General features: G+C 38.9%; 1 protein-coding gene and 1 pseudogene across 1 annotated transcript in view; one reads left to right on the top strand and one right to left on the bottom strand.

Moving 5' to 3' along the window:
- Positions 1 to 24,433, bottom strand: part of CCDC192 (coiled-coil domain containing 192) — a 215,044-nt gene that overhangs the window by 158,562 nt on the left and 32,049 nt on the right. Inside the window, exon 3 of the mRNA XM_060094388.1 lies at positions 22,237 to 22,344. Coding sequence (XP_059950371.1) covers positions 22,237 to 22,344 — 108 coding nt within the window. The remainder of the gene's footprint in view (positions 1 to 22,236; positions 22,345 to 24,433) is intronic.
- LOC132485390 (large ribosomal subunit protein uL24-like) lies at positions 2,913 to 3,333 on the top strand (annotated as a pseudogene).

Below are 24,433 nucleotides of genomic sequence, written 5' to 3'. Positions count from 1 at the left end.
GGAATTAAAATGGTACAGTAGGAAAAAATCAAACACAAAAGAAGACAACATGGAGGAATTGAATAACAAAGAAATATAAGGTGTATAGAAAACGAGTAGCAAAGTGGCAGAATTATGTCCTTTATTATGAGTAGTACTTTAAAAGTAAAAGGATTTGAGCCACCAATTAAAAGACAATGACTAGCAAAATGAATAAAAAAATGATCCAACTATATTGTGCTTGTAAGAGACTAGCTTCCAACTCAAAGACACAAATAGTGAAAGGATTAAAAAAAAAGGTATTCCATTCAAATAGTAGCCAAAAGAGAGCTGGGGTGGCTCTACTAATATCAGATAACATCAAATAGATGCCAAGTCAAATTTTTACAAAATACAGGGAAGGATATATATTGATAAGAGGGTTAATTCATCTAAATTATAAATATACATGTGTCAAACAACAAACCTCCATATATGAGACAACTATTAACAGAATTTATGAGAGAAATAGATAGTAATATATAGTCATAGAGTAGCTAGAGACTTTATTACCCTACTTTTAATAATGGATAGAACATGTAGACAAAAGATTAATAAGGAAATAGTAGACTTTCAAAGAGTATACACCACAACTAAGTGGAATTTATCCCAGGAATGCAAGGGCAGTCGAACATAAAAACACCTACAACTACTATAATATGCTACCTTAGTAGAATGAAGGAAAAGTAAAACATGATCATCTCAGTAGGTACAGAAAAAGTATTTGACAAAATTCATGATATGATAGAAGCAATCAGCAAACTAGGAATAGAAGAAAACTTTCTCAACATGATAAAGAGCAATTATGAAAAACCCACAGCTAACATCATATTCAATGTTGAAAGATGGAAAGCTTTTCCCTTAAGATCAGGAACAAGACAAGGATGCCTGCTTTCTCCACTGCTATTCAACTTTGTACTGAAAGTCCTACCCAGACCAATTAAGGAAGAAAAAAATAAAATATCTAAACTGGAAATGAAAAAACTGTCTCTATATGAAGATGACATGATTCTATATATAGAAAATTTCAAACAATCTTCAAAAAAGAATAACTACTAGATCTAATAAGTGAATTTAGTAGAGTTTCAAGGTACAAGATAAACATACAAAAATCAATTTGCGTTGCTATACACCTGTGTTTTAAAATGTAGGTTTTATTATTATTCAGGTGTAGTGAGGTCAACAGATCAGGAGATGATTGTCATTGGAAAGATAGTTTGTTACAGTCCCCAAGAGGAAGGGGCATGCCACATAATGAGAGGGTCACGCTATGGCGGCTGGGGGGCACATGGGAATTACAGGATCAGTAAGGAAGTAGAGGAAGCAAGGGGAAAATGTAGACAAGAACATTTATTGTAGTTTCCATGGGAAGGAAGGGGTTAGTAAATATAGGCAGGGTTAGGATTAGCTAGTTTGAATAACTTCAGTGGGCTCTGGAGCATCAGGGTTGTCCCTAGTTGTATTGTACCTGTACCTGGGGTGATTAGGGCAGCGGAATAGTGGCCCTGAGTATGAGAGCCTGTTAGAGGAGGTGGTGGGGTGCAGGCTTTGGATTGGTTAGTTTTCATAAGAAAGGCACACTCACAAGGAAGTCTTTTACTATCTCTAGGGATTGGCAAGCACTGGGGGAGGCAGTCTCTCCAGGGTCAGCAAGGCCTCAGATGTCAAATCATCTGAATTACAGAAAATAAAAGGCATGATTAATACAACCAGCAATGAGCAATCCAAAAATGAAATATAATAATTCCATTCATAATAGTATCCAAAAGAATATACTAGCAAGGAATATATTTTACCAAGGAGGTGAAAGAGCGATACACTGGAAATTACAAAACATTGCTCAAAGAAATTAAAGAAGACCTAAATAAATGAAAAAATATCTCATGTTCATGTGTTGCAAAACTTAATATTGTTAAGATGACAAAACTCCCAAAGCTAACCACAGATTCAGGCAATCCCTTCTAAAATTACGATGGCTTTCTTTGCAGAAATGGAAAAGTCAATCCTCAAATTCTATGGAATCTCAAGGACCCAGAATAGCCAAAACAATCTTGTAAGAGAAGAACAAAGTTGGAGAATGCACATTTCCCAATTTCAAAATGTACTACAAAGCTATAGTAATTAAAAGCAGTATCATACTGGCATAAAGATAGACAAACAGACCAATGGAATAGAATTGAGAGTTCAGAAATAAACCCAAACATCTATGGTCAGCTGGTTTTCAGCAAGTGTGCCAAGACCATTCCATAGGTAAAGAAGAGTCACTTCACAAATGGTGCTGGGACAACTGTATAACCACATGCAAAAGAATGAAGTTCCACCCCTATCTCCATAAACAAAGTTAACTTAACATGGATCTAAATATATGAGCGAAAACTATAAAACTTTTAGAAGAAATCAGGGGAAAATCTTCAAGGTCTTGAATTTGGCAATGGATTATTTGACACTAAAAGCAGGAACAACAAAATAAAAAATAGTTAAAGTGGAGTTCATCAAAATTAAAAATTTTGTGCAGGAAAAACATTATCAAGAAAGTGAAAAGATAACCTATAGAATGAGAAAAAATATTTGCAAATCATATGTCTGATAAAGATTTAGTATCCAGAATATACGTATAAAGAACTCTTACAACCCAAAAACAAAAAGAGAAAAAAAACCAATTAAAAAATGGGCAGAGGAAGGACTTCCTTGGTGGTCCAGTGGTTAAAACTCCTGGCTTCCACTGCAGGGGCCATGGGTTCAATCTCTGGTGGGTTCCCACATGTCTTGAGGCCAAAAAAAAAAAAGATGGGGCGAGGACTTGGATAGATATTTCTCCAAAGAAGGTAAACAAATGGCCAACAAACACATGAAGAGGTGTTTGAAAGCATGCCTGGTACAAGATTGTCGTTAGCATGAAGTTTGACGCCTTTTTGATCTCAGGAGGCAACAAAAATTACTTCAGTGTCCCCTCATGTGCACAGGAAGATCATGCCGTCCCTGCTCTCCAAGGAGCTGTGGCAGAAGTACATCTGCTCATGCCCATCCACAAGAACAATGGGATCTGGGTGGTTTGAAGACACTACAGAGGTTAGCGAATCAGCAAGGTAGTCCAGGTGTGCAGAAAAAAAATACGTCATCTACATCAAGCAGGTGCATTGTGAGAAGACTAATGGCACAACTGTTCATACGGGCATTCACCAGAGCAAGGTAGTGATCAGCAGGCTAAAACTTGACAAAGACCAGAAAGTTCTTACACATGAAGCCAAATCTGGACAAGCTGGTAAAGAGAAAAATAACCATAAGGAATAGCTTATTGTAAAAATGCAGAAATGAAATAACCTCTTGTGAAACCATGGTTTAACTGTAGATTTTTAGCCTAATGTGTGTTTCTTTGCAACTTTACAAGATGTCTCTAATGTTTCATTTCCTTCCCATTTTGTTATTGATATGTGGCACTATAAATCTATTTCTGCAATTGTGATTAATAATTGTATGAATAAAATTGGATGTTTCCTAATTTTAATAAAGTTCAACATAATTGATCATTAATTAAGAAAATGCAAATCAAAACCATAATGACATTTCACTTCACAGCCACTATGATTTTTTAAAAATTTTATATTGAAGAATAGTTAATTAACAATGTTGTCATGTTAGTTTCAGGTGTACAGCAAAGTGATTCAGTTATACACATACATGTATCTATTCTTTTCAAGTTCTTTTCCCATTTAGGTTATTACAGAATATTGAGCAGAGTTCCCTGTGCTATATAGTAGGTCCTTGTTGGTTATCTATTTTAAATATAACAGTGTGTATAGGTCTATGACTTAAAAAATAAAAAAATAGAAAGCATTGGTGAAGATGTAGGGAAATAACACTTGTATGTTGTTAGAGAGAATGTAAGATGGTATAGCTCTTGTGGGAAACAGTTTTGTCATTCATCAAAGAGTTAAAAATAGAATTACTATATGGACCATATGGTCCAACAATTTCACTGCTAGGTATGTACCCAAGAGAAATGAAATCATATATCCACACAGAAACTTGTAGACAAGTGCTCATAGCAGCATTATTCTTAATAGCTAAAAGGTGGAAACCAAATGTCCATTAACAGAAGAACAGATAAACAAATTGTGTTGTATACATGCAATGAAATTTTATTCAGCCATAAAAAGGAATGAAGTACTGATACTTGCTATAACTTGAATGAACACTGAAGACATCATGCTAAGTGAAAGAAGCCAGACACAAAAGGTCACATATTGTATGATTCCTTTTGTATGAAATATCCAGAATAGGTAAACCCATAGAGACAGAAAGCAGATTAACGGTTGTCAGGGGATGGGTGGTAGGGATTATGGGGAATCATTACTTAATGGGTACAAAGTATTCTTCTGGGATGAAGAAAAAACGTTGCAACTTGAGAGAGGTGACGGTTACACAACATTGTGAACACACTAAATGCCAATGAATCACATCCATTAAAATGGTTAATTGTATTTATGTGAATTTCACCTCCTTTAAAATAAAATGACTTTCTAGTTAGCTCTCAGTGGGTAAGAAAATTGTCATCATTACATCCATTCACTGAATGTTATTTAAAAAAATAACAAATTGGATTGGTTTAATTTTAAATTAATGAACTCAAATCTCAGACAGGTACTCTACATTCCCCTGACATCAAAATATCGTATTTTACTACTAGTAAATTGGCTTTCCTATTCTCTGAGACAACTATTTATTACTCTCTACTCTTTCCTCAAATATCATTTCATGCTTTCTTTCTCTTCAAAATTCCACCCTCAATCCTCTCCCCAAATGATCACCTCATCAATAATTCACTGAAAAAATAGAAGGTGCCAGATGACTACTCCCTCACCTTCTCATCAGCCAGTATTGAAACCTTACTGCACCAGGCCCTGCTAATCTGTTTCCCGTTGGTTGTTTCCCCATTTATCCCTTACTACCAGACACCAAATTTGGATTAGCCAGCAGCCATGTGTTTAGGGAAACTTGGTCTTGTCCAGCTCCAGGGAATGAATCACAATTGCTCAGCCAGCCTTGTTGGTCTCATTCCCATGCATAAAAAATGATTTTAGGCATGAGCCTGCAATCCAGTAGAGGCCCTTGGAGCCTGAGGAGAAGGACTTTACCAGATTTTTTAAAAAGACATACATGAGGAAGAACATCTCTTTTTCACAGGATGTTCTGACTGCATGTAATGCTTGGAATTGTTGTAGACATTGTGGTAAGACACAGTCAACACTGAGGATGGTAGGGCAAAGGATGGATAACACCTGTGTTCTTGCTGACATTCTTGAGCTGTAGAATTAACCAGCCCTGGAACTGCTCCATCTCTGGACTTAATCTTATGTGCGATGATAGCGGGCCTTAACATGTTACTTTAATTGGGTTTCTGGTAATTGAAAGAAAAAGCATTCTTACTGAACAAATGGAGAAGATATTCCTCTATCAAAAGCCAAACCTTTTGCTTGGCTTTGAATCTTATCTCCTCTATCTGTCAAAAGGCTTTGCTCCTGTAATTTCTACAGCCCACGCCCTCCATCCATTTCTTCATTCTCTCACCCTTTCTGGATGATTCTGCTCAGCATATAAACATGTTATAGTAATTCCCATAAACAAAAGCTGTCTATTGAACACTCCCCCACTTCCTCCTCCAGTCATCATCTCATTTCTATGCTTCCTTTCCCACTCAAACTTCTTAAAATGATTGCCTACCTACACTGTTGTCACTTTCTTACAATCTTCTCACTCGTTTTTTTTAAGAAAAAATTATTGGCTTATATAAGTGGGGAGTCAGAAGTAGATTTTTTTCACTCCCAACTAGATTCCACAGACTCCAAAGAAATCATAGTATTCTGTCTCTTTTTAACCTCTATATCTTGGTCCTGTGTGTTGGCTTCATGATTTCCCAGTGCAGACAAGATTTCTTCACACATTGGGGAAGATGTTACCTATCTCCTTCCAGGTTCAGGTTCTCAATAGTAAGACAATTTGTCCTCAAGTAACAAGTTGAAAAAGGACCTTTTATGGGCCCCATCTATGTTCGTATGGCCCCTCCTGGATTGTTCTTTATTGTCAGGAAAATGGGATATCATAATTGACTGGACCTCAGTCATATGCTTAAAGACCATTCCCTCTAGTCAGGAATACTGTGGTTGAGAGCCCCAGGATTATTAAAAGATTGGAGCCTAAAGGAGCTATTCTCCAGAAAAGGTAAACATGAAAACAGAGGCCAATTAAAATTCACCCTCTGGGTGTTCAGCACAATTATATCCTCATGCTCATGAGGATGTGCTTTTCCTCAAATGCTCCTGCATAATATGATGCATCTATTCTACATTAATCTAAAAGTGCACTTCCTCTCTCAAAAGGAGGTAACCCAAAGTCATCTCGAGTTCCTACATCTGGCTTCACATTTTGTGTGTATCTCTCTAAATCAAATCCAGATGAGACTCATCATGATAGGCACCTAAAGACAAAATTTAAATGTCCCCCCCCCAATATGTCTAAAATACAGGGAAAACAGGACAATCACAGTATTATTACCTTTTAAAAAGAGGGGAAAAGAGAAACAACTTACAGTTGTCATAGGCCATTGCAAATGTCACATTCTATCAATATTAGTCAACAATGTTAAGACCTGTCCTGGCAGTGCAGTGAGTGGAGGTTTCTGATCTGATTGATTCTGTTTCTGACCTCTGGGAGCCTTCTTTGTCCTTTTCTTCCATGGTCACAATCAAGAAAAAGGCCAGAGGGTATTCCTTTGGTAGGGGTTGTACTAAGTTTTAGTTTTGGGTATGTCACTTATTTCTCTATCTATCAAGACGATTTCAGTTGTGTTATAGAAAGCTAATGCCAATTGCTTTAGATTAAAAAGATAATTAATTGGTTCATTTAACTGAGAAGTAGAGGCACCCCTAAATTCTGAGTCTTAAATTAGATTCTCAGAATTCTCTCTCTCCCTCTCTCCTAACCTAACTCCTTTTTATGCTACAGAAAAAAAAAAAAAAAAGAAAAGAAAAATTTCCCAGTGGCTGTGACGAGGGCTACTCTGGATTATTTTTCTCTCTTAATCTCTCTTCGATTGCCTTCTGCCCTCCACTACTCCCCTGAAACTGATCTTCCCTAGGTTGCCTATGATTCTCATTTTTCCAAATGCGGTGGACACATTTCTGGTCATATTATTCAATCTCCTGGTAAAATATTACACATTTGAGCATGCCATGGCTTGTGAAACACTCTTTTTACTGCTTAGAGGACATGAGTCTCTGGATTTCTTCCTGATTCTTTGTTTCCTTGGCTAGATTTTCCTCCTCTTCCACTCCTCTAAATATCAAAATCTGAAAGTCCTAGCTGATCTCATTAGATGCCATTGTTGAAACACTAGTTATACACATGTTTATGATTCCCAATTTTTTTACATACAACCACTTGGCTTGTTGGATACATATATCCAACAACCTACTTAATATTGTCACTTGAATATTTACTAGGCAACTAAGAATTAATATATTCATAAAAAAAAGAATGAAACAATGCCATCTGCAGCAACATGGATGGACCTAGAGATTATCATACTAAGTGAATGAGTCAGAAGGAGAAAGACAAATACCATATGATATCACTTATATGTGGAATCTAAAATATGACACAAGTGAACTTATCTACAAGGCAGAAACAGACTCACAGATATAGAGAACAGACTTGTGGTTGCCGAGGGGGAGAGGGGGTGAGGGAGGGATGGATTGTGAGTTTGGGATTAGCAGATGCAAACTATTATATATAGAATGGATAAACAGCAGGGTCCTACTGTATAGCACAGGGAACTATATTCAATGTCCTGGGATAAGCCATAATGAAAAAGAATATGGAAAAGACTGTATATATATGTATAACTTAATCATTGTGCTGTACAGCAGAAATTAACACAACATTGTAAATAAACTATATTTCAATAAGATAAATTTAAAAAAAGAATTAATGTATTCAGAATGAACTCCTTATATTCTATACCTTCCCCAGACTTCCCTCTCTTATGGAACCACCCGTCCATATGTTTAAGCCACAAGTGTATTTAAATCTTCTCTTTCTCTCACAGTCCACCTAATCCATCACTAAGAACAATTATTAAAACCACCCCATTAAGTAATGTGAATTGTTATGTTTATCTCCTCTTATTGATGGTTCTCTTAGATCATCTCCTCCACAACCCATGCCCACAAACACAGCAATTAATATTGTAGACAAGGTTTCCAATGTCACTCAAAAACCACTCAAAAACAAATTGAGTCTTGGCAACCCTTGTAGAGCTTACGCTACAGAGAGTAGTGACTTTGTTGAAAAACAAAGGCTTCCTTTGTGCTAAAAGTTTTGCAAGCTATGTTGGACTACAAGCTATGAAATTCCTTGGCAATAAATAACCGAGGCAAGCACTGGAAAAATTACCTATCCTACCTGTGGAATGGGCAGGAACCCCTATGTCTGAAGATACTTTTAGATCACAGAACTGGTTTGGTCTCATTTCAGTTTTACAGCTAAAAACAAACAACAGATTCCTCATGCTACCCCCATTCCTCATGCTACCCCCATCCTACACAAAACAGACTTTTACATTTATTAATATTTCTACTTTAACAAGTTATTTCCACCCATTCCTAGGTTTATGCACATCCTAAAATAGAATTCCAAAGGCCTATAATTTAGAAGCATGGTTACGGCCTGTTTTAGTTTGCTAGGGCTGCTGTTAAAGAGTACCACAAACAGTGGCTTAAAAATAAATTTATTGTCTCACTGTTCTGGAGGCTAGAAGTTCAAGATTGAGTGTTGGGAGGGTTGGTTCCTTCTGAGGGCTGTGACGAAGAATCTGTTCTATGCCTCTTCTCTGGCTTTGGGCAATTTGCTGGCAATCTTTGGCATTCCTTGGCTTCTAGAAGCATGACCTTTGTCTCTGACTTCATCCTCACATGACTTTCTCCCTGTATGTCTGTGTCCAAATTTCCACTTTTATGTGGATGCAGCCATATTGGATTAGGAGCCCATCTTATTCCAATGTGTCCTCATTTTAACTAATTACATCTGCAAAAAATAAAGTCGTGTTCTGAGGTCCTAGGAGTTAGAACTTGAACATTTGAATTTGGAAGGGACCAAATTTAACCATAACACCCCCAAATTGGAGTGGGAGGAAGCAGGGAACTCTGAGTAATGAAGAAACATTTAAGCTCTGACTGAAAGTAGAAATATTCACTAAAAAGTCAATCGATAGTTGAAATATAAGGTTAGGGATCCAGACATAGAGATTTCTAAGACGCCTTTAATCTTCAAATAAGTCCTCTGGGCCATATGAATAGATAAATATACCAGAGAGAAGTGGGACATGGGAAAAGGTGAGGCAATTAATTGCTGACTTGCATGTAAAGATAAAGTGTTTGGTTATAAAAGTCAAAAAGCAGTAGTATCAGGTTCTAAGAAATTAAAGCCAACAACTGCAGAGGCCTAGGACCCATTCCTCAGGTACAGCTGGTCCCTTTAAGTTCTGGTCCATTCTTGCTACCGAATCCAAGCTTGCTCTGCTCACCGCACGACAGACCAGTAAATCAGAGACGAGGTGTTGAGGCAAGGAATACGACTTTATTCGGAAAGCTGGCAGACCGAGAAGACAGCAGACTAAAGTCTCAGAATAGCCATCTTATCAGAGTTTGGATGCCAGTTTCTTTTATAGCACAGAGAGGGGGAGGAGATGAGGAAGTAAAGTAAAAAGGCCATGAGTTTCCAGCCTCCAGGAGGGGATGTGTTATTTTCTTTTCTTGCATCCATCTACAGGTGGACAGGGTCTGGATGTTTCCCTGAACAAAGACACTTTGGTTTAACATTCAGGCAGAGGAGCAGGGTTCCCCAAGGCAGGCCATTATGTAGAGACAGTATCCTTTTAGTGAACAAGAGCAATGGTAAGTAAAGGTTAAAGTAAAATAAACATATCCAACATGTAGTCAGATTTGGCTCTTCCCTGTTACATTCTCAGAGCACTTTTGTGGAACAGGGCAAAGGCTTTCCCTACTGGTAGGACTCACAGAACCGACTCTCCACTCTCTGGCTTGTGGTATATGCATTCTGCTATCCTTGAGTTTCTTTCACGGGTCTTTCTTTCTCCCCAAATCTCCTTAGTGTCCCACTTAATAGAGGACAGCTGGATTCTCATACCTGATCTGTGTTGTCTTTCATGTAACATCTAGAATACTTCTCTGTCTACATGTGAAAGAATGATAGTAGAAAAGGTCAATAAACTATTAGTATTATTACATAAATAGTTTTGACTTGGATATCCCCTAAAGGGTATCAGGGACAGCCTGTCACTATACATCCATTCAGTAACTGCAAGAGACTCATATTTATACAACTCTAAATTTAAGCACTAAACTGTTCCTGAAGCTAATAAATGAGATCTTCATACAAAACACATGGTCATCTAAAATTTTCTTCTTGAAGCCCCAGGCGCTGAAAAACGGTAAGAAGAAAAACTATTTCTAGGAAATAGGTTAAGGGTCTGATGTATCAAACGACTGAAATATTCAGAAGACTTAAATAAAGAAATCCAAATTACAAAGCATCGAGAAGAGTCCAGGGCATACATGGGGTACATTGAGCCTACATGGAGCCTTCCATAGGAAATGTCACCTTTAACATCTAATGATTCAAACATAAGAGGGCCTCCCTGGTGGCGCAGTGGTTGAGAGTCCGCCTGCCGATGCAGGGGATACGGGTTCGTGCCCCGATCTGGGAGGATCCCATATGCCGCGGAGCGGCTGGGCCCGTGAGCCATGGCCGCTGGGCCTGCGCATCCAGAGCCTGTGCTCCGCAACGGGAGAGGCCACGACAGTGAGAGGCCCGCATACCGCAAAAAGAAAAAAAAAAAAAAACATAAGATAACTGGGGTGAACACAGATCATCCGGTCACCTGAAACTTGGGATCAGTCTTTTTTTAAAATTGAAGTATATATATATATATTTTATCCCTCCCCCCCTTCCCCTTTGTTAACCATAAGTTTGTTTGCAATGTCTCTGAGTCTATTTCTGTTTCATAAATAAGTTAATTTGCATCATTTTTTAAAGATTCCACGTATAAGTGATATCATATGATATTTGTCTTTCTCTATCTGACTTACTTCACTTAGTTTGATAATGTCTAGGTGCATCTGTGTTGCTGCAAATGGCATTATTTCATTCAATTTTATGGCTGAGTAATATTCATATATATATATATATATCACATCTTATGTATCATATGTATCATATATGTGTGTATATATATCACATCTTCTTTATTTCTTATTCATCTGTCGATGGACATTTAAGTTGCTTCCATGTCTTGGCTATTGGAAATAGTGCTGCTATGGACATGGGGGTGCATGTATCTTTTTGAACTAGAGTTTTCGCCTTTTCTGGATATATGCCCTGGAGTGAAATTGCTGGATCATATGGCAACTCTATTTTTAGTTTTTTAAGGAACCTCCATTCTTTTCTCCATAATGGTTGCACTGATTTACATTCCCACCAACAGTGTAGGAGGGTTCCCTTTTCTCCACGTTCTCTCCAGCATTTATTATTTGTAGACTTTCTGATGATGGCTGTTCTGATTGGTATGAGAGCAGAATTTGCATTTCTCTAATAATTAGCAGTGTTGAGCATCTCTTAATGTGACTGTTGCCCATATGTATGTCTTCTTTGGAGGAATGTCTATTTAGGTCTTCTGTTCATTTTTTGATTGGGTTGTTTTTTTTCTTGATATTGAACTGTATGAGCTGTTTGTATATTTTGGAAATTAATCTGGTCTTACATTTAGGTCTTTAATCCACTTTGTGTTTAATTTTGTATATGGTTTTAGAGAATGTTTTAATTTTGTTCTTTTACACATGTAGCTGTCCAGTTTTCCCAGCACCACTAATTGAAGAGACTGTCTTTTCTCCATTGTATATTCTTGCCTCCTTTGTCATATGTTAACTTACCGTAAGTGCATGTGTTTATTTCTGGGCTTTCAAACCATACTGTTTTGATTGCTGTAGCTTTCTAGTACAGTCTGAAGTGAGGGAGCATGATTCCTCCAGCTCTGTTCTTCTTTCTCAAAATTGTTTTGCCTATTTGGGACTTTCTGTGTTTCCATACAAATTAAAAATTTTTTGTCCTAGTTCTGTGAAAAATGCCATTGGTAATTTGATAGGGATTGCATTGAATCTGTAGATTGCCTTGGATAGTATGGTCATTTTAACAATATTGATTCTTCTAATCCATGAACACGGTATATCTTTCCATCTGTTTTTGTTGTCTTGATTTTCTTCATTATAGTTTTCAGAGTACAGGTCTTTTGCCTCCTTAGGTAAGTTTATTCCTAGATATTTTATTCTTTTTGCTGTGATGGTTGGGATCAGTCTTGAATACTACTTTTCCATTTAATTAATTACCAAACCATCTTGTAAATATTTCTTGTCTCTTTCTTCTCTTCACTACTAATAGGCACTTATCATTTCTAAACTGGATTTTTGCAAGCCCAGATATGTGATATGCCTGACTCTGGTCTCCTAATAAATCTGTTCTCAGTAGACACAGAGTTTTCTGTCTGAGGGCAAATCTAAATACACTTCAAACCCTTTAATGGCTCCCCATTGCCTATAGGATCAACTCCAGTTGTTATAATGGAAAGAGCATAGTTTGATGTCAGAGAGATGACTGGATGAATCCTAAGTTGATTTGAGACCTCAGGGAAATCACTGTCTGTACTTCTATTCCATGGAACATATGGTGTAATGGGAGATATAGACCATTCCAGTTAGTGGGGGTGGGGTGGGAAGGTGGTAAAATGGGAGAAGGATTATGAGAGCACCTAGTAAGGACATCTAACTCAAACTTGAAAGAGGAAGAAAAGTATTTTGGAGTAAGTGCATCTAATTGAAGATCTGAAGGGAGAAGTTTGTTGGGTTTTGTTGGTTAATGGAAAAGGAGGTGGTGGAAACAGAGCAGAGCAATTCTCTGCAGAAGTAGAGGGAAAGGGATGCATTAATTAAAACTTGACTGTAAGGAACAAGGCCTTCTGGTTTTTTTATAGATAAGAAAGTAAGAGAGAATTCATTCCTTTCAAGAAATTGAAAGTGGTGTCATAGTAATATGCTGGGAGTGGTATAAGATAAAACTGGAGAAATAAGTAGGGTATTAGACCACAGAGGATTATAAAATCTGTTAAGAAGTATATATTTGATTCTGACAGGGGGCTAATTTAGGGGGCTAATTTAGGATTTAAGCGAGGAGAAATAGGAGGTCTGCGTTATAGAATCTTCACTCTGGCTATAGTGTTGAGGAGTCATCAAACAAGGACCATAATGAAAGTAAAGTAGGGAGAAGTTTCTGCAGTTGATGGCCTGGACAAGGGTAATGGTGGTAGAGATAGAGAAAAGAAGATGGACTGAAGAACCGTTTCAGAGAAATTATTCATAGTACTTAGCAATTGGATGTGTGGGGTGAGGAAGAAGAAAGAATCAAAGGAGCACAGATTTCTCATATAAGCCACAGTGGGTGCAGGTGGCACCTCTCCCTGGCCTAGGGGATTTGAGAGCAGGAACAGATTTGGGGCAGGAAGCTAATGGACAGGTAGAGTTTGAGTTGCCTCTGAGAACCTTGGTGGGCCTATTTAGTAGGCAATTGGATATCCAGGTCGGGTGTCAGGAGGAAGATCAGGACTGATGATGAAAACTTGGTTCTTCTCGGTGGATTGTGCTCTAAAGGCAAGTCACTAAGGGAGAATGTATAGAAAGAGCAGACAAGAAGGCTGCAATCCCACAAAAGAGCTTTCATCATTTGCAAAATGGGAATGCAAATTTCCAGGACCAGTGGGAAAAATACACAAGCTAACACACGTAGGAGTACCTTGCAGAACACTTGGCTCACAGTAAGGGCTCAATAAATATTTTATTGAATGAATAAATGAATCATTCAACAAAAGCGTACACCTAATTTACTAATTTCCTTGTAGAGGTTAAGCAAAGTGAAAGTTAGTTTGCCATCTCTGAGAAAATTTTATGAAGAAAATGTAGGTTATGCCCATGCAAAAAGATGCTTGCTCTTATCAGCAGAGCCAAGACTTATAAGGGGCAAGGCATTTGCTTTTTCTTAGACAAGAAAGTCACATTTATTAGCACTGGGTCAGCTATTTAAAACTGACCTCTGTTTGATCTTGACATTTACAAGCAAAAGGAAGTCTTTAGTTATGTAACAGGCCAGAAGTCCACGCATCCCGCCTGTAACAACAATGACAACAGAAGCCCATTTGTCATTGTGCTCAACTTTACTCAAAACAACACATCTCTTCACCAGCTTGTATTCTTTCCTTACATTCTCTGAGGTTCCCAGTTGGTGTGCAACAATCCAGTAAGAGGGTTAAAATTGACAACTGCTTAGATAGGAGGGTGTGTGTGTGTGTGTGTGTGTGTGTGTGTGTGTGTGTGTGTTAAGAGGGAACTCTTCTGCAATAAAATAAACTAGAACCAAATTCTTTAACAAAATTCTCAATTGCTTGGTTTCATGGTGATTAGGAAACGCATTCCAAGTCAAACAAGCTGCTTGTGATTTTGTGGCATTAAAGTAGACTTCCAAACGGATTGGAAAACAAAAACTCATTCACAGAAACTCATGATTTCAGATTGGCATATCAAGCATAATTTCTGAGCGTTTGCAGAAATGAATACTCCTACCAAGGGCACATTACTTATTTCAAATAAACTTGACATCAAGGGATCCACTGTTGCATTTAAACAATGGAAAAAGAACCAGAACATTTTTGGTGGCAATCTCAATATGTATCAAATCACTTTTAACTACTCACGCACATATTCAGCATCTAAAAATTTGCTGGAGATCTATATTCTTTCTATTCCTAAACTTAAAGAAAACGTAGATTGAACACTAAGACGCAAATAATGGGAGTTTATTTTAGAGGCTTAGGTACAAAATGATGAATAACTTTTGGTTAGTAGAGTCAAACATACTAGTCTTTTGTCTTTCTGGTTTTCTGCTTACTTTTCTCAGTCTTAAAGTTAAAAGATCAGTTAGAAGCTTTGTTCAATCGCCAGAAACTATTGCATATGTCAGAGGGGTTCATGATAGTTCTCACACTGAGAGAAAGTATTGGTAAAGGACCCAGAAGACTGACTCTAAATTCCAGCTCAAAAATTCACCTGAGATTTACAACCAGCAATAACTGCTGAAAGTTATTCCATTATAGAGCATTGCAATTGAATTGAGAGTCCATAGAGTCATGCATCTATGAGTAATTGATTTTTGACAAGGCTTTCAAGACCATTCAATGGGGAAAAATCGTCTCTTCAACAAATAGTTCTAGGAAAACTGGATATTTACATGCAAAAGAACCTTGACCAGACAAAGCACTACATGCAACAGTATGGTGAAGGGGTTGGATGACAAAGCAGATATTTGCTAACCTAATATCCATTCTCCCCTTCTTAGTTAAAAAACAAACAAACAAAAAAACTCTTATACTCTTGGGGTGACCATGTGTCCAGTTAAAAATCCAAATTTCCTAGCCCCCATGATATTAACCATGGTCAGGCATATGTAAGAATTCATTAGGTGAGTTTTGGAGAAAAGCTCTTCAAAGAGGCTGCTCAGCTGGCAGTTGTCCATCCCTATTTTGCACTTGCCTTTTTCATCTTCATGCTACTTGACTTCATGAATGGCTGCAGCTGCAGGTACCTCTTGGACCCTGAGGATGGAAGCTATGTTTGTGAATGCATGGAGACCAAGCCCAGGCCTCTGAGAGCTGCAGAGCTCCTGAGCCTACTCTGGGCTCCCTGTGTCCAGACTTACTCGATTACTTGTTTAGGCCACTCTTATTTGGGTTGTTGTTTTATGTACCCAAGATTAATCCTCACTGATTCACTTAGTTACTGTGGAGCTGGGGGGCACAAAGCAAGAGTGATGGTTCTTCTTCACCATTTGGTTTGAGTTAAGGCTGGAAATTCACTTCAGTGAGAGTGGAAACTTGTTAGAAATGTACATTCTTGACCTCCACCCCAGATGGACTGAATCATACACTCCGGGGGTGGGACCCAGCAATCTGTCTAACAAGCCTCTAGGTTCCAGTTTGGGAACCAGGGTGAGTTCTTTTTGTTCAGTGCTGCTTGAGTAGGAAACTTCTTTAAATGACTTTGACCTATGACCACACGTTCTTAAGAACAAGGTCTTTGAATTTTAAAAATACTTATGTTCTAATATCAGCCTCACTGTTTATTAACTGTATGACCTTGGGAAAATGGCTTAACATTTTTGAGTCTCATTTTCCTCATGGGGATTATAATAATAGTGCCCCTAATAGGGTTCTTGTGTGGATCAAATGAAACATCTGTCAATCGAAGCACAGTACCTGGAACACTATAGATGTTTAATGAAAGTCAGTTTCTCTACTCTGCCTGCCACTGGCAATACACTGCAGGGGTCTGGTACCAGGCTTGAATCCCTGTAGGATGTGAACTTAGCCACCACCCCACTACACCCCCTCTCATGCTTTGTCTCCATTATTGCTTCTGCTATTCTTTAAGATGGAAAAGAACCTTAGGGAGATCCCAGGGGAAAAAAGAAAGGGAAAGGAATCGTCTTGGAATATAACATAATTGGTCCAGTTCAGTAAAGAGTGAGGATACAGTAAGCTGCTGTTACTAGTTTTATTTGGGGCTTTCGGAAATGTCTCTCTCATCAGGTAAGGGGGAAACTATGCCTAACTGGCATATGAGCTATGACTAAGAAGTAAGAAAAAGACTCCCATGTGCTTTTTTCAAAAGTTGAGAAATAAAACTAACATGTTCTTCTCTATTGAAATTTCTGTGCACTTTGAGTGTCACCAATAAATCTCTCTTTATGAAAACAAAAAGGGCAAAATTATTTTTATGCTCCAAAGACCATCAGGGGCCCCTTGCTGTGACTTGTCTATGTCTTATTCCTACCTGGGAAACACAGTTGGTAGAAAAAAAAGATCAAGTTCCCCACCAAGCTTCCCACCTCCTAGCTCCTGCTTCAAATCATGACATCTCTTTCACAGCTAGCGTATATGCCACACTTAATATATAACTAATGTTTTGCTAGGTATGGTCTCCGAAAGACGCCTGAAGCTAATTCTGACTATGTAATTGTTACTGGATTCACCTCCTTGGTGAGAAAATGACCACAGATTCCCCTCACTCCCCAGTTTCTCCCCCACCCCAAACTCTGAAAAGACCAGATACCGGAGCTGAATGGGCAATTCAGCTCCCAATCTTGGCAAAATCAGAGAATGGGCAGAAGCAGATAGAAGACTTAAGAGATGAAGCAGAAAGAAGGTTAAAGTACTGAAGTCCCTTTACCAAATGAGGAGCTGAGGAAGAAGAGAAGAGAAAGCTGGGTGGTAAAAAAGCCAGCTAGGGCAAGGGAGCTGGGGTGGGAAGGGGACCTTTCCTGATTGAAAGGCTCTGAGATTGTGAGCACTGGAGAAAAACCACTGTGTTGAAATGTGGATGTCTTTCAAACACTTTGAGAGACATCAGTGGAAAAGGAAACTTACACACACACACACACACAAGCCCATGACATACGACTCAGAAAATACAGCTCTGTTAGGACCACTAGCAGCGGTAGAGATAAATTAACATTAATCGAGAACCTACTAAGAACCAGGTATGCTCATCTCATTCAATCCTCACTACAACCCTATGAAACCAATATGTTCACCCTCTTCTGCATAAGACCGCTGTGACTCAGAGAGACTAAGTGAACTGCCCAGGGTCATAAAGCTAGCAAGTCTTGGAGCAGAAACAAAGGCGGAGCTCTCCTGGGTCTGCTGCTGGGAGCCGGGAACCAGAGGCTGGTGATGACTGAGACACACTGGGCCGACACTGCTCCCAGAGGAAACGTCTCAGGAACTGGCCTCCTGCGTCCCTCTGTGCTGGTGGCTCTCTGCATCTGTGCTCCACTGTGACACTGTGGTTTCTCCTGACACTCTCTTAGCACAAAAGCTGTGCAATCTCTTAGCTTGCGTACGGTCATCAACTGCAACCCCCGGAGCCCCTTTCTTTGTCCCTCCCATGTGCACTGGGGATAGAAGCCAGCACACAGGCAAAAACTGTCTTTTTATGAGTTTCCCCTGAAACCTTTTCACTCTTCTTTTTTCTCCTCTTGACTCTTTTCCTTCTTTCCTGTGACTCCTTCTAGTCCTTTCTCTACTACCTAATTTCCAGGCATTTCCCTCCACAGGTCTTAACCTGCAGGAAATATAATCAAGTATTTCCTTTAGCAAAACTTGGCAATGTTTTGAATTATCTACAATTATTACCCAGGAAAAGAGACGGATTCTTATGTTCCTTTCTCACTCTGGCCAGCTGACTTGCTGCAAACTTACTTCTTAGAGCTGTGAACAGCCCAGATTAAAAGTATTAATTGCAAATTATCCTGATGTCATATTTCTTTTATTTTGACACTAGTGGCATGACTGCAGAGAAATAAAGAATAATTGTTAGCTAAGGGAATCCAACAAAGAAGTCTGTGACCTCACAGAGGAAGTGCCACACTCTCCTTATTTCCTCACTAAGTTCCTTCTTTTGCATAGTGAGCCACCAGAGACCTTGCTGGAAGGGACCCTAGAAAGGTTCAATTTAAGTAACCTGAGGCCCAGGATCAACAGGCGTTTAGTGTAGATGAACCCCGAGGCATCTATCTGGGTTAGTTCTATGTGCATCACTAAGAGGCAGAGCCAGGAGGTAGGAATTCAGCTAATGTCAAAACTTAGCCGTTTCGCAAAGGCAGGACCCACTGGTTGACAATACCATGAGCTTCCATTCCTTAGTTCCAGCACAAATCTTTCTCCTTGACATCTCCTCTCCTTTTCCCACTTGTTTCTAGCCCACCAGGCCAGCCCATCTGACAAAATGATTTGGATTACCAGTGAAAGCCAGCTAGCATTCCCACTGTCTTTGTGACAAATCCTAAATTAATGGTATTTAAAAGAAGCCTTAACTCAGCCATAAAAAGAAACAAAATTATTTGTAGTGAGGTGGATGGACCTAGAGTCTGTCATACAGAGTGAAGTAAGTCAGAAAGAGAAAGACAAATACCGTATACTAACACATATATATGGAATCTAAGAAAAAAAAATGTCATGAAGAACCTAGGAGCAAGATGGGAATTAAGACACAGACCCACTAGAGAATGGACTTGAGGATAGGGGGAGGGGGAAGGGTAAGCTGTGACAAAGCGAGAGAGAGGCATGGACATATATACACTACCAAACGTAAAATAGATAGCTAGTGGGAAGAGGTCGCATAGCACAGGGAGATCAGCTAGGTGGTTTGTGACCACCTAGAGGGGTGGGATAGGGAGGGTGGGAGGGAGGGAGATGCAAGAGGGAGGAGATATGGGGATATGTGTATAAGTATAGCTGATTCACTTTGTTATAAAGCAGAAACTAATACACCATTGTAAAGCAATTATACTCCAATAAAGAAGTTTAAAAAAAAAAGAAGCCTTAACATGTATACACGTAAACAGGAAAAAATACTCCTTCACATACACACACACACACACACACACACATACACATACATACATATATATCATTGTCTGGACCACTACAGACAGTTTCTCTTTTTGCAAACACAAAGTGGCCTAGCCTGGTAAGGAAGACAGTGGCACCCAGTGGACAAATGTTTGATTGTTTGAGACAGGTGTCCCATTCAGAAATATTCTCCTTTCTTAGCTTTAAGAAAGGCTATTTGCTCCCTTTACCTTTCCCTATCCTTCTGCCATCACATGTTTAAAACATCTACTGAATTTAAAAATAGTGGGGAGGGGAGTGTCGTTACAGGTTTTATCTCTTCAAAAATAAGACTAAACTGAAACACTGGAGAAAGCAAAAATTTCAGGATTAAATCCTCTGAGAACAGTGTGTATACTTGATTAATCTATTTCAACAGTAACAGCAGAGACAGCCAAATCTAATAAAATATTCAGCTTAATTAAAAATGTAACATTGAAAATGCCTGTAATGTGCTTTTCTTCGCACATAATATTCTCCTTTTCCTCACACCATTGCCAACTTCCAATTAAATTGCCTTGGTTATATGCAAATTCAGCAACTCCAGGGGCAATACTTCAGGAAAGTAACATACACAGACCCTGCAACTTAATACTATGCTGCAGTCTATCTGGGAACCATACAAACACCTACTATTTTCACTCTCCAGCCCCTACAGTGATTCTTTTGGTTGTGAGCTACTTGGGTAGAAAAGCTTTGCTTTTCTATCTTTCTTCCCTCAAACTGCTAACTAACATCTTACTCTCGGTAGTTACAAAGAAGTTGAGTGAAATCCAGTTTCCATTTTATGTAATTAATCTGCTAAACACTGAAAAGAAGTATCTAATTGTTTGATGTTACATAAAGGGATCATCCAGTTAAGAATCTTAAATATTAGGGGCTATTTGCGTTGGATAAAAACATTTTATAAAGAACAAAAGGGAAGAGGACTTTTATGGGTGAACTGAATTTTACTGATTTAAATCATTAAAAGACGTTCAGTTACAAAATAAGCATACATCTTCTTAGTGTAACCTAATTCCAGCAAGGGTGCCCTCTTTTAGTTAGCCATTCAAAATTTCTTCCAAGTTTGCATGCTCTGAAATCCTTAGTTTTTATGCTTTGAAATGGTACCTCATGTTTATCATTATATTCTTTGTAATTCAAATTTTGCCACAGTTTGAAGCTTGCTTTTTCTGTTGTTTTAAAGAAAAGATGAGTTGGCAAGCCAGCGTTATGGCACATGGGTGAGATGGAATCTTTCCCCAGTGGGTCTGGGCCTAGGACATCACACTTTTGTTAATTGACAGAAGGCCCCTGTGACCCCTTGTGTCTATCACATTTAGGTAGTCAGCAATAAACACATCCCAAAGTAAGAGATGTACTTTTTTGGTAAGCTGAAAAAAAAAAAAAAGAAGGCTATTTGTGCATGTATCCCTACAATACATGTTAAATGTACTTCTTTTTCTCATAACACAAGCACACTTTCCCCCTCGTCTCTGCAAAAATTCTTATAAAATTCTGATGCACTCAACTTTTGCTATACAGACCTTTTTTATTAAAACCTCAAAATTGTTTTTCAAAAGTTTCTAAAAATTTGTTTGCAAAATGTCTCAATCCATGACAAATCAATCAATGTTTATAACATCTCAGGGTCTGTGTCCTTTTCCTCCACTGACTGCCACCAACAGTGAGCACTGGTGACCTGTGCTGTGGGAGGACACACACTCCTGGCAGCTTTGCCCTCTGCCAAGCCCCCCTGCCCAGGGGCAAGGGCAACGGTAACAGTAGGATTTGTACCACGTACACTACTGTTTGCAAAGTGTAATTGTGTTGGGAAATGGTCTGAGCTTTTCTGAGAGCCATACTCCGTATCTCTGCAAACGGAGACCTGGTGTGTAGGCAGATGACTTATAAGGCAACCCGACGGCCCGTAGAGGCTACGCTCCACCTATGACTTGCTTTGCTTCTGTGAGTGTCACAGCCCAAGAGGGATGCCAGGATTTGAAAAAGTCTCTTTCTTCACATAATTGGAGAAAGTTGCTCCTGTGTAGTTCCTATAGGTTTTGTCTTACATTGGGGCTTATCTGTTCATAATGCAAATATGTTTCACTTATTCAGAAATCTACTTGCTTAACGATGGCTTTCGTAACTCATGGGCTGTGGTGAATGAAAATCAAAATATAAATCTAAGAGTTTTTTTGTTTTGTTTTGATTTGTTTTGCGGTATGTGGGCCTCTCACTGTTGTGGTCTCTCCCTTTGCGGAGCACAGGCTCCGGATGCGCAGGCTCAGCGGCCATGGCTCACGGGCCTAGCCGCTCCGCGGCATGTGGGATCTTCCTGGACCGGGGCACAAACCGGTGTCCCTTGCATCGGCAGGCGGACTCTCAACCACTGTGCCACCAGGGAAGCCCCATAAGAGGAGTTTTAAAGGCTGAAAAGGTCCATACAGATTAAAGTAATTATTGTTATAACTAAAATGAATGAAATGGGGTGTGTGTGAGTGTGTGTGTGTGTGTGTGTCATTAGGTACAGAGGTTAAAACATGTATTTAGATTTTCCTTGCTCTACTGCACACTGAGGAACATATATTTCCAGTCCCGGTGACAGGTATTACCTGTTCGGATAAGACTTTAGCCTTTTCTTCTGCTTCCTTCAGACAAATCTCCAAGGCCTCGAGCTGTGCCAAAGTAAACGCCATCTGTCTGGTTTCCAGGGACTCTTTCTTTAAAACAATAATCAAGTATTACTTTTTGACATGGGTAGTTTCCTGAGTGCATCTCAAACAACTCTGGGGACTAAGGACAGTCTTAATAAACTCACATAAATCATCTCCTTTTCTTCTTCAACATAGCAATAAAACAATGAAATGTTACAAAAACAATAGTGTTATTTAACAGTTTAGAGTCTAAAGGCAGAGTAAAAAAAATGCATATTAACGAGCAATGAACAGCTTTAGAAAGGTAGAATAAAATGTCCATGTTGAAATTTGGTTAGTCTGCAACTTTTATTCCTGATACAAACAGAGCTTTTCTTCAAGAGGGTAGAACCAAAATTTCACATTCCCAATAAAAGATGTCATCTAGAATGCCTACATTTTTAACATTCACCTATCTTGGGGGTCATAGTCATTTGAATTCAGAGAAGCTCTTGTTTCCTTTGATTGTCACCTTCTTATCACAAGTTTAATTAAAGCAAAGATACTACATGGTTTAGAGTCAGATCATTCTTCCCCAGAACGTGGCTAATATGACTCAAATCAGCAGATGTGTAGACTTTCCCTCTCAAAATTAAGTTGCTCTTTCCCACGTACAAGCAGAAAAATGTGCAGAGTTGGTATGAGACTATCAGTTACCAGCACTACTGGGACTAGAGCACTTCCTGACTACTCTTTGGCCATTGAGACAATTAATTAATAAAGACACAGCAATATGAAAACTTCAAAGGAAAACCTCATATGTGCTAGGATTATGATGTTCCTATAGCTTCCTGGGATGTGTCCTGTCTTCTTGTGAAAGTTCAGGCTGCTGCAGCTGCTTCCAATTAACCCCACAGGAAAAAAAGAACTGTGTTCCTACATATTAAAAAAAAAAGAACAAAAAAAACACCCTGCTGCTTTATTTCCCCTTTGGTTTAGGAGCCCACCAATTTTATACATATGTGCATTTCCTGACGATACAATAGAGCCATCTGGTGGTAAATGAACCAGCCATAAAAACAAAGCATTTATTCAGTTCCTATAATTGTTCATGCCATCCTTTGAACCTTAGGACCCTGGCAAGGACCTCTGATATAAATAAATGTTGCTCTGTTCAAAAACAGCATGGCTTCTAAGTCACACATGGCTGCATAATCTCCCCGAGGTCAGCCTTTGGGGGGTGAACATCTTGGGTTAGAACAGTGATATCTGGGATGAACAAATGACCCTCAGCCTCCCATATATGATTCCAATAATTTCAACAGTCAGTCCAAAATATCTCAAAACAAAAGCCTCAAAACAAAACTCTTGTGTATTTATATTTACAGGTAGTCTATGCTACAAAATATTTTATGCATAAAGGAGAAATTGTCCAAAGTCCAAACTTTTCCAAAAAGATTAAGGATCCCTGATCTAGATTGCTATTTCCAGGGGGAATCTTCTTGTCCGGTGTTTGACTTTGGGGGAGTTTTTAAAAGTAGACCCAACAAGATCATCTAATCTATTTCTCTAGGTCTTTTTCTCCAAACACCCCTAATTTTCCCTGACAAGAAGGACAACCATTTCCAGTAAGACAAAAGCATTGCAAGTCAAAGCCAAATGAAACAGGCTTGACTGGAGACTGTTATTAAATAACATAGGACTTTTTGTACAGGTAGATTTAAGAAATCATCACGTGTTATAGAACAAGGAGTGTCCTGAGCAAACTGTGAGGAATACAAAGCCTGTCTCCACCTTTACCCCAGCTGTCACTCCCCACTCCCTGACTTGCCTTTCTGTCCCCCTCTCCTTTAAGGGGAAGAGCCATGAATGTATCTACGCTGGAGTAAAAATGGCCTAAACAAAGTCAAGCACTTTTTAATAGGAGACAACCTCCATTAACCAAAGGACTACAGATTAAATCAAGAGTAATCTCGCAGGTAAGTAAATACCTGGCGCTGGAAGTTTTGGAGGTAGGTGTGTGTTTTCAGGGACTCTAAACATTTAAGTGTAGTCAGTCCTTGCCCCAGTTTTGCAGGGTGCAGTGGTACGAGAGCAGAAAGTTAGGATTTATACCATGAAGTTCATTTTCCCTCAGGCACATGTGGACACACAGTACATAAAGTGATTTATGTTT

This window comes from Mesoplodon densirostris, chromosome 3 (assembly GCF_025265405.1).
Source record: "Mesoplodon densirostris isolate mMesDen1 chromosome 3, mMesDen1 primary haplotype, whole genome shotgun sequence".
Taxonomy (NCBI): Eukaryota; Metazoa; Chordata; class Mammalia; order Artiodactyla; family Ziphiidae; genus Mesoplodon; species Mesoplodon densirostris.
Note: the sequence above shows the minus strand (reverse complement) of the source record. Positions and strands in the feature narration are given on the sequence as shown.